The 19825-nt window shown below is 43.0% G+C and overlaps 1 protein-coding gene across 2 annotated transcripts in view; it reads right to left on the bottom strand.

Moving 5' to 3' along the window:
* The window catches only part of PHF3 (PHD finger protein 3), a 160210-nt gene that overhangs the window by 121359 nt on the left and 19026 nt on the right, over positions 1-19825 (bottom strand). Inside the window, exons 2-3 of one of the 2 annotated variants that reach the window (XM_077487871.1) lie at positions 16582-16668; positions 6731-6997 (exon numbers count right to left, since the gene is read on the bottom strand). In XM_077487871.1, the coding sequence (XP_077343997.1) occupies positions 6731-6974 (244 nt within the window). In that variant the 5' untranslated portion in view covers positions 6975-6997; positions 16582-16668. The remainder of the gene's footprint in view (positions 1-6730; positions 6998-16581; positions 16669-19825) is intronic. The other variant, XM_077487870.1, reaches the window with a different exon arrangement.

The raw sequence follows: 19825 nt of genomic DNA, 5'->3' as shown, positions 1-19825 counted from the left end.
CCTCCCGCTGGTTACGGCGGTCCGATTCGGTCCAGGAGCGCTCCGTGATGAGGGGATGGCCGTTCGTTTTCGGCCACCCCCTCTGGATCGCTCCTGGCCAATGAGAAGCTTCCTCCCCTGTGTATTGTTTACACAGGAAGGAGGAAGTGATGTCATTCTCCTCGGGGCGGTCTTTTTGACCGGACTACGAGGAGAAGAGTAAAAGTAAGTCTGCACGAACACTACACTGACATGTAGGTACACACAGGCACACAAACCCCCCCCGATCCCCCCCCCCGATTTTTTTAGGTTCACCGCCAGGTTTTTATAGCGCTAGGTACCCCGATATACTACCCAATAATGTTTTTAACCCCCTGATTGCCGCTAGTTAACCCTTTCACCCCCTTTTGCCAGTGTCACTAAGCGATCATTTTTCTGATCGCTGCATGTGTCGCTAGGTAGCTAGTTATTTTTTTAGGTTCACCGCCAGGTTTTTATATCGCTAGGTACCCCGATATACTACCCAATAATGTTTTTAACCCCCTGATTGCCGCTAGTTAACCCTTTCACCCCCTTTTGCCAGTGTCACTAAGCGATCGTTTTTCTGATCGCTGCATTAGTGTCGCTACAGTCGCTAGGTAGCTAGTTATTTTTTTAGGTTCACCGCCAGGTTTTTATAGCGCTAGGTACCCCGATATACTACCCAATAATGGTTTTAACCCCCTGATTTCCGCTAGTTAACCCTTTCACCCCCTTTTGCCAGTGTCACTAAGCGATAATTTTTCTGAACGCTGCATCAGTGTCGCTAGTGTCGCTAGGTAGCTAGTTAACTAGGCTCCCAAAAAGTCCCCCACATGTGGTATCCCCGTACTCGGGAGAAGCAGCAGAATTTATTTTGGGGTGTAATTTGACTTCTGCCCATAGCATGTGTGAGCAATATATCATTTAGTGACAACTTTGTGCAAAAAAAAAAAAGTTTGTAATATTCCCGCAACTTTTGGCAAAATATAAAATATTCCATGGACTCAACATGCCTCTCAGTAAATAGCTTGGGGTGTCTACTTTCCAAAATGGGGTCATTTGGGGGGGTTTTGTGCTATTTTGGCATTTTATGGCCTTCGAAACTGTGATAGGTAGTGAGGAGTTAAATCAAAAATTTGCACCCTTAGAAATCCTGAAGGTGGTGATTGGTTTTCGGGGTGCCGTGCGCGACTAGACTCCCAAAAAGTCCCACACATGTGGTATCCCCGTACTCGGGAGAAGCAGCAGAATGTATTTTGGGGTGTCATTTCACATATAACCATGGCATGTGTGAGCAATATATCATTTAGTGACAACTTTTTGTAAAAAAAAATTTTTTATTTTTTTTTTTGTCATTATTCAATCCCTTAGGACAAAAAAAATAAATATTCAATGGGCTCAACATACCCATCAGCAATTTCCTTGGGGTGTCTACTTTCCAAAATGGGGTCATTTGGGGGGGATTTGTACTGCCCTGCCATTTTAGCACCTCAAGAAATGAGATCGGCAGTCATAAATTAAAAGCTGTGTAAATTCCAGAAAATGTACTCTAGTTTGTAGACGCTATAACTTTTGCGCAAACCAAAAAATATACGCTTATTGACATTTTTTTTACTAAAGACATGTGGCTGAATAAATTTTGCCCTCAATGTATGACTAAAATTTAGTTTATTCGATTTTTCTTATAACAAAAAGAAGAAAATATCTTTTTTTTTCAAAATTTTCGCTCTTTTTTCATTTATATCGCAAAAAAAAAAAATCGCAGAGGCAATCAAATACCATCAAAAGAAAGCTCTATTTGTGGGAAGAAAAGGACGCAAATTTCGTTTGGGTGCAATATTGCATGACCGCGCAATTACCAGTTAAAGCAGCGCAGTGCGAAATTGCAAAAAGACCTCTGGTCTTTAAGGTGTTTATTGGTCCGGAACTGAAGTGGTTAATATATTTTTTAAGGTTAGAGGTTATTATTTATTAATGTATTATTACATATTATATTTATTTTACTTATTTATGACGATTTTTAGTTATCCGTGTATCCATTTTACATTTATTTATTCATATATTATTACCATTTTATTTTTTACTTTTTTTCATTTGAGCAGAAAATCGCACAAAAAAACGCACAAATGGCACGTTTCCATTCATTTCTATGGAAATACAAATGTGCCAAAAACACCCAAATCTACCCGATTTGAGTGACAACAAAAGCTCTAGAACTTGTTTGAGCCTTAACGTTTGGCTTCAGGCGACTTGGAGTGGAGATGTGAACCATCTCCATAGAGAATAATCTTTTTTTTTTTCTCCTCCAGCATTTTGAGTTTTAAGCTTCAAGCAGATGATGGCCCAGGTGTAAATGGGGTCTAAGGCCCCTTTCAGGCTTGGTTCACATTGGTGCGATGTGGGAAACCCTGCAAGTCCATCGCCCCTGACTCACAGGCAGTTCACATTGCCTTATGCAAACCGCGGGGAGTGTCAATACAAAGTTAATGACACCCCAGATCGGTTTGCATAACGCAGTGCAAGCTATCAATTCAGACGGGAACCGGATCGCATGCATGTGAACACCCATGTGATCTTATTCTGGTGCGGACCAAAAAAAGGGTCCAGCATGACGTTGGTCCGAAAGCGCTGCAAATTCAGCCATACAATCTTTATGGCTGAATTTGCATTGCAAAGACATTGCATGTGATTTGCACAGCAGTGCGGTGCGAATCACATGCAATGTCGCACAGTGCAGCACAGTGAGCCCAGCCTCAGACAGAGCAGAATCCATCAAGGGGATCCGCCTGCTTAGTAGAGGATCTCTCCGCTCATCTCCACTGAGCAGATGGAGTGACAGGTCTGTGTCCGCTCCACTGGTCTCTATGGGGACGTTGGATGGAAACGGACTGCCAGTGGATGGATTATGAACCTGTCTGTTATTAGTGGACCGGATCAGATGCCGGCAAGTTCGCTGGTGTGAAAAGGGCCCATCTGTGAATCAAAACGCTGTTCCAGTCTGTCATCCAGGTCCCAGTTGTCCCCCCCCATTGGCTGCTGTAATTCTGCTTCTTGCACAGTATACAGAAGGTGAAGCCAGGCTGTCAATCACAAGCCTGCATGTCAAAGACACCATGCCCTTCCTGTGACCATCATGTCTCACTGCTCTCTGCAAATATCAGAGGCAAGTAGGAGTGGGTAGACATAGAGATTGGGGTTACCTGTTTACTTTTAACTTTTAATTATTGTCAGTTTTATATGCACAAGTATTATGCCTCCTTTCCACGGGCATACTACAATATGCACATATGCTAGCGTCATGTTTGCCGGCACGGGGATGCACAGGTGTTCTGTGCATCCCCATGCAGGCAGTCCCAGTCATGTCAAATGGGACACAGCAGCTACATAGACACAGATGCTGCTCGCTATTTGACAGCCACGTGTGTGCATGGCCCAAAACGCAGACAGTGTGCATTTGGATTGTATACCTGCACCCACATAGCTGTCAAATTTGGAGCAGTGGCTGTCCAACATGGTTGTCACATTTGAAGCAGCGGCTGTCCCTGTGCAGTGACTGCATCCCAACTGACATGATGGCATAGTACACCAGCACAAACCCGGGCAGCAGGGTTACCAACTGTATGAAATTTACAGACAGTTTGTAAAATCCACATTTTTTTAATTTGTCCATGTCTTGTCTGTTATGGATATGCAGTCTGCATGTCTGTAATGGTCATTTACAGACAGATGTAAATATCATGGATTTTACAAACTGTCTGTGAATTTTACAGACAATTGGCAAACCTGCCGGGCAGGCAAATACAGCCCTCGTGTGGGTGCATGTTGTAGTATGTCTGTGTGAACAAAGCCTTATTGTTTATTGAAACAAAATATTATAAACCAATAAAGAATATGTAAACCTGTAAACCAAACATTTCATATTCCTGATCTGTGCTTGTTGTACCATGTACGTGTATGAAAAAAAGTGTCCTGTTCTCTTTGTATTGTTTCCTTTGTGTGAAAGTAGAGGAACACCAGTACTGGTGTTCCTCTACTTTCATATAAAAAACTAACCACACTAGGCATGAGAGCTCTTACTGTGTTCGTAACTCAGGCTGCTCTTTTCCAATAATCAGACTTGTCCTGACAACCCCTCCTCCAGTGTGCTGTTTCTCCTCCCCTAGCTCTTATGCGATTGATAACAGAGGGAATGTGATCACTTATAAAAAAGGGATATATGTTTTTATAATAGAGCTACACAATTAATCATTAAAAAATCATGATCTCGATTCAACCCCGATTTCATGATTCATTCATGTAACAGTGTAAAAAGTTCTCTGCTCACTCAGCTGTCTAAAGAAAAAAACTGGGCAGTCTGCCAAGATTTTCACAATATTGTCTGTGCTAGTAGAGAATTATAAACACTAACTTTTCCTTCTTGGATCAAACAGATGAACTTCTGTGTGCAAATGAAGGAAGTTTACCCACTTAAAGACTAAACCTTTTTCTGACACTTGTTTCTTACAAAGTTAAAATCTGTATTTTTTGCTAGAAAATTACTTGGAACCCCTAAACATTACATATATTTTTTAGCAGAGACCCTAGGGAATAAAATGATGATTGTTGCAATATTTTATGTCACACTGGGGTTTATTTACTAAAGGAAAATCCACTTTGCACTGCAAGTGCACTTGGAAGTAAAGTCGCTGTAGATCCGAGGGGGACATGCAAGGAAAATAAAAAAAACAGCATTTTAGCTTGTACATGATTGGATGATACAATCAGCAGAGCTTCCCCTCATTTCAGATCTACCCTTTAGATTTAGAGTGACTGCACTTTCAAGTGCACTTACAGTACAAAGTGGATTCGTAAATAACTCCCACTGTATTTGTGCAGTGGTCTTTCAAATGCAATTTTTTGGGGAAAAAAAATTAGAGGTCGACCGATATGGGTTTTTCTCTGGTCGATGCTGATATTTAGAAATCATGGCGGCCGATGGCCGATATATGATGCCGATTTTTTTGGGCCGATATGTTAGGCCGATTTTTTTTTTTTTATCCCGCTTCATCTCTTAAAACCGACACCTTTCCCACTGGGGTGTTTTTTTAGGCGCTTTTGGGCTAAAAATAGCGCCTGTAAAGTGCCTGCAAAACGGCTCCCCTGCAGTCTGTGTGAAAGAGAGTGCTTTCACACTGAGGCGATGCAAGCAGCACGTTTGGAGTGGTGTATACCGCTTCTCCACCACTCCTGCCCATTGATATTAATGAGCACCACTGCCCAAGCGCATGCAATGCGATTTGGCAGCGGTGCTTCACGGTCGCATTTAACCTCTTCTTCGGCCGCTAGCTAAGATTATATGTGCCCCACTAGCAGCCGAATAGCACCGCTAAAATGATGGTAAAGCACTGCTAAAACTAGCAACATTTTACCATCAACGTCTGCCCGCTCCAGTGTGCAAGCAGCCTATAAAATAAAAACAAGTACTTAAAACTTTTGGACGAAAAAAAAAATGGACTAACTTTACTGTTTTTAGTTTTTTTTAAATCATTTAGTGTATTTTTTTTCCCCCCCAAAAAAATGCATTTGAAAGACCTCTGCGCAAATGCCGTGTGACATAAAATGTTGCAACAACCCACAGAGATGACTTCATTCATTCAAGTGTAAACATTGTATCTTTCTGTTCTTTTCTTGGCAGCCTGCCCAGAGAGGAGGAAAGACGTTTCTATGACGACTCAGGCAACTTACACTGACTTCTATTACAGAAGTCATTTCCAAGTCCCGCTGTTCTAAATCGGCCTTTTTATCAGCTCAATCGGCCGATGCCGATTAATTAAAAAACAGCAAATATCGGCCGATATATCGGTCGATCTCTAAAAAAAATACACTTCAATTAAATTTAAAAAAACTAAACCGTAAAAGGCAGCACGATTTTTTTGTATAACGTGAAAGATGATGCTACACCGCAAGAATCGTGAGAAAATTGTGATCTTTATTCTAAGCAAAAAAAATTGGGATTCTCATTTTAGCCAGAATCGTGCAGCTCCAATTTATGTTTTGTTTTTTTGGGATCTATACCCAAATGTTTTTGCCTTTCGTTCCTATTTTACATATACTTTAAAGTAGGCCTATAACTAAAATCTAAAGGTTGGCTGTCTAAAAAGGATTGATTAGGATAAAATCTGTAAAAAATGTGTCTAGGTTCACACTGGCCCGTACTGTGTGTTCCCGTCCCGCAACAACTGAATCTCACTGCTCCTTTGAGACGCACGGGGCTGCCATTTATTCTGAATGGCACCCAAACGCATCTCAGCCTGCAACATGATCGTGGGTGCGGGAGCCTCAGGGAAAACAAATGGTCAAAGATACCATGTGGTTTGCCTGTGGCAGCTTTTTAAAAAGGTGCATTCAAATGAAGGCGCTACTGTGCCCAAGCAAACAGCTGCACGGCCCACAGTAGTGTGAACCAAGCCTAAGCATACAACTCCTGATTAGTACCAGGAGAGTGCCTAGGCATTCCAGCAATATTATAGAATTGTGCTTACATTTAAATTCAACCTTAATGGAATGGCAGCACCTTTGTGTACACAGACTAAATGCTAACTTTGCCCTCAACAAACACTTGACAAACAAATGTCTTTGCTTATTTAAAAGATCAACAATTATGTTTAAGTGCCTCATGTTTCTTTGCTGCATCTTGTGCCAACTTTGTCTACAGAGCTGAAGAGCAAATGTTGTGAAAGAATTAACATACCTGTTGAAGGGGGTATCTGAAAGTTATGTTCTGCGTTATCCAAAACTGGTAAACAGAATTGGGTGCTTGCAGATCCAAGCATAGGATCTTTATCACTGAGCATGTTCTTCAAGGAATCTTCTATGACATGTTGGCCTGTGGCAAATTCGTCACAGCCTTCGCTTTCTAGGTTAGAGCCTAGAAACAGGGCATCATCCAAGTGCTCAGATGGGATTAAATGGTTGAATGTGTCAACTATATCCATGAAGAATTCTGTAGATTTCAATCCTGTAGAAAAGAAAACAATATTAGACAAAGTGATGTACATATCACAGAATCAAAAAATAAAATAAAAACTGCACTCAGACTGGAAATTGCACTATATGTCGAGTGAGTGGTAGATTCTAACATGTAACAAATAAATCATGCAGCGCTCAATAAATGTATGTGAAGAAAATTAATTAAAATAAATAGATAAAATGAAAAAAAATGGCAGTGAAGGCAACGTGGTAAGCAAAAAAAAATCCTATATTAATGTCCAGCAACAATAATTCTATAGATTATAAAAAAAATGTGCTTTATCAAAAATATTCAGTTTGTAAATATACTCATGTGAAAAAGTAGCCATATAAAAAAACACCCCAGATGAAGTCCAATAGGACGAAGCGTGTCAGGTGGCGCTCGTGGATTAATTGCAATCCTTTCTGATCCAAATTTGAATTTTACTGCTTTTATCAAGTGGATGTTTGTAAGTGCACTTCTGTTTTTTACATTAAACCATTTATGCAGTTTTACACTATGTGCGGCCATTTGTTTCCTATATACACATTCGGAAGCGGCCTTTCTCATTGATGTCTGCTGTCTGTGGGAACCATTCATCTGCTACTGCCGGATTTTGTTGAGGTTTACCTCATAAACGCTGCTTTGAATACTTATCGGTCCACACTCTCTGGTAAGTGTGCCAATTTTATCATATGGTGGTGGATCTCACAATCAAATGTGAAGTCACAACCTCACACGAGTGTCTTGTCTTCTACTTCTGTGATTTCACTTTCATGGTGGACTATTTTTTTTATATGACCATTTTTTTCACATGATTATATTTATAATCTCTGAATATTTTTGATCACAGCAGTTTTTCATTATTCATCTATAGAATTATTGTTGATGGACATTAATATTTGATTTTGTTTGTATACCACATTGACCACACTGCCAGTTTGTTCATTTTTCAATTTGTTTTGATTCATTTTCTTCACATCCATTTATTGAGTGCCGCACTATTTATTCTGTTATATCACAGAATATCTCAGAAAATACTGAAAAAGTTTTACGATGGTCTGAAGCAAAGTTTATTTTACACAGTAACTAACTAGCTTCTTCGATGTTTGCTCGGAAACTCAACCATTTCTTAAAGTGATGGTAAACACAGAGTGGAAACAAATCCTTTTACATAGGTTGTAGTTGTGTATCTGAAGTCTTCTCTTCTGTAGCAAATTCTGTAAACACAAAGAGCTTCTTAGCTCTAGCAGCAGGGTGCATCTGAAGTCTTTGCAGGAGTATCAGAAGGGCTCCTGCTGATAACAGAGGAATCAGACAGCAGAGAGAAACTAGAATCAAAGCTGTGGAAAGAGACACGAAAACAGTATAGAACAAGGTTTTTTTTTTTCATATCTGAGGTTTACAACCACTTTAAGGCTGTCACGCTTATAGACTTAAGAGCAGTGATGGTGACATACCCTGCCATCCAAAATAAGTATTTATTTCTGAATATTCTTTAAGAAATGGTTATCGATCACTCATATCTTCCCTATATTAATACTATAAGAGACTTCACCTTGCTGAAAAAAACAACCTCAATGGAGCAATGCAAACTCTAAGGGGTTGATTTATTAAAGGCAAATTGACTATGCAATTTGCAAAGTGCAGCTGCTCCATGAGTAGAAGTGAGAAGTGAGTAGAAGAGAAATGAGTCCTGCTGACTTCCATCATCCAATGACTTCCATCATCCAATCAATGTGCAAGCAAAAATGCAGTTTATTTATTTTTCTTGCATGTGATTGGGTATTCTTTGCAAAGTGAAGCTTTACCTTATTTAATAAGCTCTGGAGCAATTGCACTTGCAGAGTACAACTAAACTTTGCAGAGTCAACAGTCTATTTGCCTTTAGTAAATCAACCCCTAAGAATCTTCGCTCCCCAGGAATGGACAGATATACTCACCAATCTCCATAAATGCATCAATTCTATTTCTGTATGGGAAACAGGCTCTTAAATTGAATACCAGATGGTATATGACACCCCTTAAACTCTATACTATCGACTCAGAAGTGTCTCGCTTATGTTTCCAAAGTTGCTCAGATACTAGGACTATTCACATATATCTTGGAGTTGTAAGGTGCTTTGTCCTTTTTGGCAGAAAGTAGCAACTAAAACTGCCCAAATAATAATTTGCCTCAATTCCAGATGTGTGCCTGCCCCCCCCCATGCAAAACGATTCTGCATGCCACATTTAACCCTTTCACTGCCAGGGCCGTACGGACCTAAAACACTGCCCTCAGGTGGCCAAGTCTGTACGCTGTGAGGACCTCTTTTCTCCCTCTGCTATAAGCTCATGGTCACTTCAATGACCATAAACGTATAGAAAAATTTTCAGCAGATTGCTGAACAATTCTATAACTCTAATCAGTGAATTACAACCTGCCGATCAGAGTTATTAACCCTAAATGTGACCACGCACGCACTAAACCCCCCCCCCCCCCTCCATGCCACCGCTTCCCTGTCCCCAGCCTCATCCATCCACCCCCCACTGTTCCCTTCCACTTAAAACTACTCCCCCACTTTCCTTTACTATCCCCTTCATGCCCCGCACCAAGTACCCCCCCCCCCCCGCGCACAAATTTGATCCCCCGCAACTACCATAAGCCGGAATCCCTCCTCTGCCACTCCTGCCGGCTTCAGGTGCTGCATGGAGCTTGATCACTGTGATCACACCCCCCCCCCCCATACTGGCCCCCACATCCTCAATCCATCCATGGTGGAAGCGGCATCTATACTTCCCCTCCCGCAGCCTGCAGCTTCTTCTCCAGCTATCTGACGTGGCGACAGTGGGGGTGAAGTGAAGCTTGGGCTTGGTAAACGTGTTCACCACCCCCCTCCGTGTAGCACTCTGGCCTGAGTGATCATTATAGTCGCTCCTTAGGCCGAGTTCACACTTGTAAGACAAATGCTCCGACATTGGGAGCTCACGTCGCATGACGTGTACAAAATTAAGGTTTCCCTATAAGAGCCGTCACACATTGCAAATGCTCCCTGTGCTACTTTGGTCCGACTTTGATCCTACTTCAGCCCATTGAATATCACTGATCAAAGTTGTATCACCGTCTTAACTGATCCAACTTTGGCATGCGACTTGTGCTCTGAAAAAAAAATAAACTGCCATGGGTTCTCCCTCCAAGACCATACCAGACCCTTTGGTCTGGCATGGATTTTAAGGGGAACCCCGCCCCCTCTTAACCGAGCACACAGCCCTGCAGGTCAGAAAAGGGGATGGGGACGAGCGCCCCCCCCCCCCCCCGAACTATACCAGGCCACAAACAAGCCCTAAACATGGAGGAGTAGGTGTTTGGGGTGGGGGGGGGGGCCATGCACCCCCACCTCAAAGCACCTTGTCCTTCATGTCAATGAGGACAAGGGTCTCTACCCTGGCCGTTGGTTGTCAGGGTCTGCTGGCGGGGGGGGGGCTTATCGGAATCTGGAAGCCCCCTTTAACAAGGTGGCCCCCCAGATCCCGCCCCTCCCCATGTGAATGAGTATGGGGTACATTGTACCCCTACCCATCCATCTAAAAAAAAAAAAAAAGTGTCAAAAATAAAACGCAGTACAGAGGTTTTTAAAGTAATTTATTAAGGCAGCTCCGGCATTTCTTCCAATTTCTTCTCCCTCCTCTGCTGGTTCTTCTCCCCTCTCCGGTTCTTCCCTGCTCTCTGCTGCTGATGTCTTCTAGTCCTCTCAGGTTCTTGTCTCTCTGTCCGCTGTCTTCTGCCTCTGCCGGGTTTCCTCTCTGCGCTGTCTTCTCCCTCGGTTGCTCTTCCAATGTTGCCTTGACGCGCTCTCCCAGGGTAATAACAGGTCTGCTGTCTGCTATGAATTATAAAGACATGGGGCAGGGCCACCCGGTGACATCATATGTATGTCACCACCCAGGGCATGATGGGCGGCAATGTCATAAGGGGATGGGGCCTCCATGTGAAGTCTCCAGATGGCCCCGCCTCATGCCAATATAAGTAGTACACACCAGCGCACCTAGGATTAGAGTGGGAGAGAGCGTTGAGTCAACATTGGAGGAAGAACAGAGGGAGAAGGACCAGAGAGAACTACAAAACATCAGTGGAGAGCGGAGGAGAACCGCAGATGGAGAAGAACCGGCAGAAGACATTAGCGGAGGACGGAGAAGAGCAGGAGAGAAGGAGAAGAAAATCAGAAGAGACGCCAGAGCTACCTTAATAAATTACTTTAAAAACCTCTGTACTGCGTTTTATTTTTGACACTTTTTTTTTTTTTTTTTTTTAGATGGATGGGTATCAGCCTCACCTTAGAGAACAATGGGTGGTCCGAATGGGCCTGCCTGAAATCGGTCCGCTTGCGTGAAAGGGGCCTAAGGCTTTGTTTACAGAGGGCATACACAGCATACCTTTAGAGGAATGCACAGGTGTTCGGTGCATCTCTGTGCAGGCCGTCCCATTGATGTCATTTGGGATGAAGCAACTGCACCAACAGACCAATTTTACATCCATGTAGGTCCGCATGCATGTCCCTGAGCTCACACTGTCTGCGTACGGGGTCACGTACCCACATCCACACAGATGTCAGAGTGGGAACAGCAGCTATACCTGTGCAGCCGTTGCATCCCAATTGGCATAAATGTGACTGCCTGTACCGGGATGCACAGAACACCTGTGCATCCCCATGCAGGTAAACATGACCCTACATGGGCGTACACTTTAGTATGCCACATGTGAATGATGCTTTAGAAGTAATTTATCAGGAATTTTGTACGTTACATTGTATTTATGTGCAATATTAATGATTTTAGTGTATTTTTGGTAAAAATAGCAATATGATGAATATTTGCAAAATTATTGTGGTGGCCCAAAAAATTTGTAGCACTTTTTTTTATTCTACAGGTCATGTGCTTTTAAAAATGTCTAGTTTGAGGGATCTTTTCAAATTCTGTAAGTGAGCTGTAAGTGAGCTGTAAGTGAAAATTGGTAACCTCCAGATTTTGAGAATAAATTGTTTTTATTTACAGTTTTGTGTATCTTCAGTTTTCACCATTTCACAAAAAGGTGGAATTTAAAATGTACAAATATTTGTTATTTATTAACTCAATACAGTTTTAACTTTTATATTTACTAGGAATTTAGCACATTTTGCCATTTATGAATCCACTATTAATGATTTTTGTGTATTTTTGGCAAAAATATTGTTTTGATAAACATTTGCGCAAATATCACATTGCCTTAAAAATCAGTAGCACCTGCTTTTTATTCTACTGGCCATGTGCTTTCAGAAAATGTATGGTTTGGGGGATCTTTTACAAATTCTGAAAGCTGTAAGTAGAAAAGGAAAACCTCCAGATCTTCTAAGAAAATTTCTCAAAAAGGCAAAAATGTACAAATATTTGTTACTTATTAACACCATACAGGTTAAGCTTTTATATTTAGTAGGGATTTAGCAGGAATTTTGTAAAATTTGTGGTGTTTTAATAATGATTTTAGTGTATTTTTTGCGAATATATTGGTTTGATAAACATTTGTGCAAATACTGTGGGGTCTAAAAAAAAAAAATCAGTAGCACCTTATTTTCATTCTAGAGATCATATTCTTTCAGAAAATATATAGTTTTTGGGGTCTTTCTCAAATTCAGAAAGCTGGAAGGGAAAAATGAAAACATCCAAATTTCTCAAAAAATCTGAACATTTACACTTTTGCGTCTGTTCAATTTTTACCATTTGCAAAAAGGCATAATTTAAAAGTTACAAATATTAACTCAATACAGGTTGAGCTTTTATATTTAGTAGGAATTTTGTAAAATTTGCTGTGTATTCGTCTGCTATTCATGGTTTTAGTGGATTGTAAGCAAAATAATTGTTTTGATAAACATTTGCGCAAATATCGTGGGACCTTAGAATTCAGTAGCATCTTTTTATTCTATTGGTCATGTGTTTTCAGAAAATACATGGTTTGGAGGGGTCTTTTTACAAACTCTGAAATCTATAAGTGAAAAATAAAAAAGGGAAAAAATTGCAAAAATGTTCTGGCCACCTGAGTGTACAAAATGGAGCACAGAGCCTGTCAGTGAAAGGGTTAATGCTGCCCAGTGGGTAATTCTTCTAATTTGCATTTGCACGTGGCTTCTTGGTCACAAGTAGTGTGCAGAATGAACCTGATCAAATTTATGGAGAGAATATACCACACTATTCATGACTATGCCATCTTTTCATAAAAAATGGGATTACTGTAAACACCCTTAAATTAATGCATATGAATTTTAGTATAAATGTCCTTTTTTATTATTGCTTTTATCCCAGATATTTTTAGGCACTCCCTTGACTTGGAAACACTCTAACTCTTAATCCTTATATGCTTGCAATACTGATTACATCTAGTATTCCTTACGTTTTGCTTAGTTTCTGTTAAAAAGGCCAGGTTCACATATATGCGAATTGGACACGGGTTTCCCCGCAATCAATTAGCATGACAGGCATGTGTGACCGACTCTCAATGGAGCGGTTTTCACACAGGTCCGAGGCGGCCGTGGTCCGGATTGCAGAAGGGCCCTGTGCGTCTTTGGGTCTGGTTCAGAACTGAACTGCACCTGAACCAGTGCACAGAAATGCATCAGACTCCCTGCTGGGAACTGCGGCTGGACATATGCGAACCCGGCCTAAATGTTTGCAAATTAAATTTGCAATTTTCAAAATGTAGTCTGCTACATTTCTTTGGTAAAACTCTCTCGGTGTATATTATTTAGTGTGTATGAAAGTTATAGAATGTACAAACTATGGTGTGTGTATATATATATCTTGAGGTCCTAAAATGTCAGGACAGTACAAATACCCCCAAATGACCCCTTTTTAGAACGTGTAGAGTCTAAGGCATTTAGCAAGGAGGTACGTTTTTTACTTTTTTTTTTTTTTTATCAACCCTGGGGGGGGGGGGGGCTTTGGTGACATATCAGGGATCTAAACAGACCCCTTTGAGACCCGGAAAGGGACTGAGGACAAATTCCCCAGTCTCTTTCTCAGCATCCTCGGCTGCACTGGACATGAATGGACAGGTGACAGAGGCTCCTCTCCATTCATAAACTGAGACAGAGTAAACACAGGTTACGATGACTCTGTCCATTCAGAAAAGGAGGGAGCTAGTAAATTACATATTTACCAGCTGCTTCCTCTGCTCTTGAAACACAGAGGAGCACGGGAGAGGGCACAGAGGGGGGCCGGAGGAAGAGCACAGAGGGGGGCCCGGAGGAAGCGCACAGAGGGGGGCCCGGAGGAAGCGCACAGAGGGGGGCCCGGAGGAAGCGCACAGAGGGGGGGCCCGGAGGAAGCGCACAGAGGGGGGGCCCGGAGGAAGCGCACAGAGGGGGGCCCGGAGGAAGCGCACAGAGGGGGGGCCCGGAGGAAGCGCACAGAGGGGGGCCCGGAGGAAGCGCACAGAGGGGGGCCCGGAGGAAGCGCACAGAGGGGGGCCCGGAGGAAGCGCACAGAGGGGGGCCCGGAGGAAGCGCACAGAGGGGGGCCCGGAGGAAGCGCACAGAGGGGGGCCCGGAGGAAGCGCACAGAGGTGGGCCCGGAGGAAGCGCACAGAGGTGGGCCCAGAGGAAGCGCACAGAGGTGGGCCCAGAGGAAGCGCACAGAGGTGGGCCCAGAGGAAGCGCACAGAGGTGGGCCCAGAGGAAGCGCACAGAGGTGGGCCCAGAGGAAGCGCACAGAGGTGGGCCCAGAGGAAGCGCACAGAGGTGGGCCCAGAGGAAGCGCACAGAGGTGGGCCCAGAGGAAGCGCACAGAGGTGGGCCCAGAGGAAGCGCACAGAGGTGGGCCGGAGGAAGCGCACAGAGGTGGGCCGGAGGAAGCGCACAGAGGGGGGCCGGAGGAAGCGCACAGAGGGGGGCCGGAGGAAGAGCACAGAGGGGGACCGGAGCAGCATGGATGAGGACACAGGGGACAGTTGGGGATGATCGGTGCAGCAAGGGGGAGTTACAAGCACCGATCTCCCTGTATAGATGTGAATAAAGCAGCTAACAGCCATGCAAATGCTTGGTATCAGTGCAACCCTAGTCCTGATGAACCATAAGACCAGGTCACAGCCTTGAAACAGTAGCCTAATGATTAGAAGCCCAAGAAGCAAGTGTGCCTTAGGAGGAAAGGGTGGAATCCAATTCTTAAGACCAAAAACTGGAATGGTGATCTGGGCTATTAAGAAACGAGAAGCAGGTTCCCCTTTATGGGGACCATCAGAAATGACAAAGAGAATCCATCTTCCTAATGAAAGCAGTGGATATGAGGTGTAAATGTACAACACAAACTACATCCCATTAATGGAGTGAAATTTGAGCCACACAATGGGACAGAAAAATAACATCCTGGTTGATATAAAAGAGTAACTACCTTAAGTCTGATACATACTGCAGGTTTTTCTTTTTTGTCTAACCCAGCAAGTTGAGCAAAGGAAAAAAAAAAGATAGATTGCCATGCTAACACAAGTAATGTTGGCGTGGCAATCTCCCCCACTGTGCTATTGTGTTCTGACAGGGGGAATCCACTGCCAACACGCACTAAACAGTGCTTGCAGCCATTGGCTGCAAGCGCTGATTGGATGCTGGTATTCTAACATGTCTTTTTGAAAAAAGCCAGTCGCTAGACTGGCTTCTGTAGGACAGACTGCTGTACACACTGACCCAAAGCTGGCCAGTTCCTGCTGAACCAAACAATTTCTATACACAGATTTAGCAATGAGGGAAGTTAGGAAGCAGGGTAGTTGGCTTTATATAGTACGTGATAAATAGGGGTACTCCCAGATATGGAAGGTGCTTAACTTCCCATTTAGTTTCCCACTGGTTGGAGAAAAGTATCTTACAGGGAGCAGTCCATAGTTTGTGGTAGCAAGATGTTCAGGATTTAGCATGGTTGATATGAAAGCCAGCACTTTTGCCAATTTGGGTTAGGAGAGCTGTTAGATTGCAAAAGATGATGCTGGGAAATGGTGACAAACTAATATATAATGCGCGAATACACTTAGCTTATGATGATGTCCACCAATAGTGGGCCCAGCAATATCTGGTGTTCTCTTATAAGTTGTGCTAGGGGCTCTATTGTAAGGGCAACGAGCAAAAGAAAAAAATGGCAGCCATGCCCTGTGTCTGAAAATGGGTAAAGTTGTCAATTTGAACCCAGCGTATTTAACATGGCCTGTGAAGGAGGAGTACTAGGTGGCTACCTAGTTAAGAAATTGCATTCCAAAGCCCCATTATGTGTCAAATAAGATGACATAGCCACAACTGCGTACAGGAATACATAATGCTCAGAGAATATTATGGCCTGGTTACTACATGAATAGATATCGGATAAGGTTGGAAGCTATTGAAATCTGTTGAAAAGTCCTTGGATAAACTTGGATTGACAAGAAGTTACTTACCAGAAATCTGGAGAAACCTTTTGTACATATTTGTACTGCTTAAGTTGCTGTTACACCATTGGTTAACACAAATAGAAACAACATTGTGCAGTGTTGTAGCTGCCATGGTATTTGACACAAGATGAACATTTATGGTAAGTGTTGGATAACATAAGAGAATTTTTGTACTCACTTTGAAATCTTTTTCTTGGAATGCATTGGGGGACACAGGATTCAGAGACATTTGGGTTATTCTGCTGCTCACTGGATGATCTGGACACTGGCAAACAAAAAAACAGTGACCAGCTTGGTATAATGCCCCACCACTACCAGCATGCCCCTAGATTTGTAACAATGTAGTGCTGAGGGTAATACCATAAACACAAAAGAGTGGGACCCGTGTCCCCAATGATCTTCAAGAAAAGGGTTTACCGGTGAAAACAAAATCTCTCTTATTATTTGAGGGACACAATTCATCTGGGACATTTAGTCCCCATTCACACTGGTGTGACTTGTCATGTGAAGCTGCATCCCATTGCTGGCAACTCATATCATTGTGTGAACATGGGGTCAAAAGCAGTAAAACTGAGGGGTGGACATCACAGTAAACAAAACTGCTGCCAGGCTTAATAAAAAAACGACGGGAAAAAAAATGAGGCCTGCCTGAATATCAAGGTCTTAACACCACTTTGTCACACTGCGTAAGACCAGAAAGGATTCTTTACAGGATAAAGGCCGACAGTTCAGTCCATGGCACCAACAGGGTGCCCAGGATTCCTCCTCTGGCATCCGTCAAGAAGGTTTTCCAGCAGATTGGAATTAACGGCTTCCCTGTTTCCAGAGCAGGATTTTTGAACCACCAGGCCTGGAACTTGAGATCTCCTTCTGGATGCCCCCTTCTGGTTTAAGAACTAAGAACAGGTTGGAGTAGAACCCCTGGGTAGACTGGGAGCCAGGCTTGAACTTGAGCTTTGGAGGTTGAGGCCTGAGAGTAACAGGGATGGGCCCTCCCAGGTTGAGACCTAGGTTTCTTCTGCTGGGGCAGATGGGTACTCCTGCCTCCAGTGACATCCTTGATGGTGGTGTTTAAAGTGGTGGAAACCCTCACATATACCAACTGAAGTGACTAGTCTCACATGACACACAGCTGAAACAAATCCTCTTACATAAAAGCGTACCCGTTTATCTGAAGCCTCCTCTCCTCTACAACCTTCTAAAGCACACATTTTACACTTCAGCTTCAGAAGGATTGGGGTGTGTATTGTATGTCACACACAGCACAACACTGAGCAGGGAGCTGAGTGTAATCTGAGACCTGAGTGGAGGGAATAGACATGGAATAGAATGTACAGCTCAGGCTGTCAATCACATGCTGTGTGGGTTGGGGCTATCTCCCACAATTGTCTGGGACTCAGACACAGCTGCTTGCTGTGGGGGCACTCAACAGGAGGGAGGGCCAGGAGTGATGCTGAGGGACACGAGAAAAGGAGGATCTGGGCTGCCCTGTCCAAAACCACTGCACAGAGCAAGTAGTGAGGGAAAAAGTATTTGATCCCCTGCTGATTTTATAGGTTTGCCCACTGACAAAGAAATAATCAGTCTATAATTTTAATAGTAGGTTTATTTTAACAGTGAGACAGAACAAAAAATCCAGAAAAACACAACTTAAAGTTATAAATTGATTTGCATTTTAAAGTAAACTCCCCTATCGTTTTCAGCCATGGAAGCTGCCATCTTTGCCTCTGTTTAATCTTCAACTGCTATGGTGCTGCACATGTGAATCGTTATGACACCAGCCATTGGATGGTTTGATAGTTTGGCTGAGAGCACAGCCAATGTGCAGTTAGCATTCCCGACATGCCTTTTTTTTTTTTTTTAACTGTTTAAATCCATGGGTTTACTTCCACTTTAATGAGTGAAAGTAGTATTTAACCCCTTTGCAAAACATGACTTAGAGGGTCATTTACTAAAGGTAAATCCACTTTGCACTACAAATGCACTGCAAGTGCACTTAGAAATGCAGTCGTTGTAGATCGGAGGGGGACATGCAAGGAAAATAAAAGACAACATTTTTGCTTGGATGCTAAAATCAGCAGAGCTTCACCTCCTTTTAGAGCTTCCCCTCCGATCTACTTAGACTGCACTTATAGTGCAAAGTGTATTTGCCTTTAGTAAATCAATCCCTTAGTACCTAGTGGCAAAACCCTTGCTGGCAATCACAGAGGTCAGATGTTTCTTGTAGTTGGCCACAAGGATTGCACACATCTCAGGAGGGATTTTGTCCCACTCCTATTTGCAGATCCTCTTCAAGTCATTAAGGTTTTGAGGTTGACATTTGGTAACTCAAGCCTTCAGCTCCCTCCACATATTTTCTATGGGATTAAGGTCTGGAGACTGACTCGGCCACTCCAAGACCTTAATGTGCTTCTTCTTGTGCCACTCCTTTGTTGCCTTGGCTGTGTGTTTTGGGTCATTGTCATGCTGGCATACCCATCCATGACTCATTGTCAATGCCCTGGCTGAGGGAAGGAGGTTCTCACCCAAGATTTGATGGTATATGGCCCTGTCCATTGTCCCTTTGATGCGGTGAAGTTGTCCTGTTCCCTTAGCAGAAAAACATCCCCAAAGCATAATGTTTCCACCTCCATGTTTGAAGGTGGGGATGGTGTTCTAGGGGGTCATAGGTAGCATTCCTCTTCCTCCAAACACGGTGAGTTGAGTTGATGTCAAAGAGCTTGATTTTGGTCTCATCTGACCACAATTATTTCACCCAGTTCTCTGAATCATTCAAATGTTAATTGGCAAATTTCAGACGGGCCTGTACATGAGCTTTCTTGAGCAGGAGGACCTTGCGGGCACTGCAGGATTTCAGTTCTTTACAGCATAGTGCGTTACCAATTGTTTTCTTGGTGACTATGGTCCCAGCTGCCTTGACATCATTGACAAGATTCTCCCATGTAGTTCTGGGCCAATTCTTCACTTCTCATGATTATGATCCTGCTTGGAGCCCCAGATCGAGGGAGATTGACAGTTATTTTGTGTTTCTTCCATTTGCGAATAATCACACCAACTGTTGTTTCACCAAGCTGCTTGCCAATGGTCTTGTAGACCATTTCAACCTTGTGTAGGTTTAGAAACTTGTCCCCGACATCCTTGGACTGCTCTTTGGTCTTGCCCATGGTGGAGAGATTGGAATCTGATTGATTGCTTCTGTGGACAGGTGTCTTTCATACAGGTAATAAGCTGAGATAAGGAGAACTCCCTTTACGAGAGTGCTCCTAATCTCAGCTCATTACCTGTATAGAAGACACCTGGGAGCCAGAAATCTTGCTGATTGATAGGGGATAAAAAATGTATTTCACTCATTAAAATTGCTAACTTTTTAAAATGCGTTTTTCTTGATATTTTTGTTATTCTGTCTCTCGCTGTTAAAATAA

The sequence above is a fragment of the Lithobates pipiens genome, unplaced genomic scaffold (assembly GCF_037356315.1).
Source record: "Lithobates pipiens isolate NorthernLeopardFrog02 unplaced genomic scaffold, aLitPip1_a1.2 Scaffold_18, whole genome shotgun sequence".
Taxonomy (NCBI): Eukaryota; Metazoa; Chordata; class Amphibia; order Anura; family Ranidae; genus Lithobates; species Lithobates pipiens.
The sequence above is the reverse complement of the archived record's forward strand: the minus strand, read 5'-3'. Positions and strand labels throughout refer to the sequence as shown.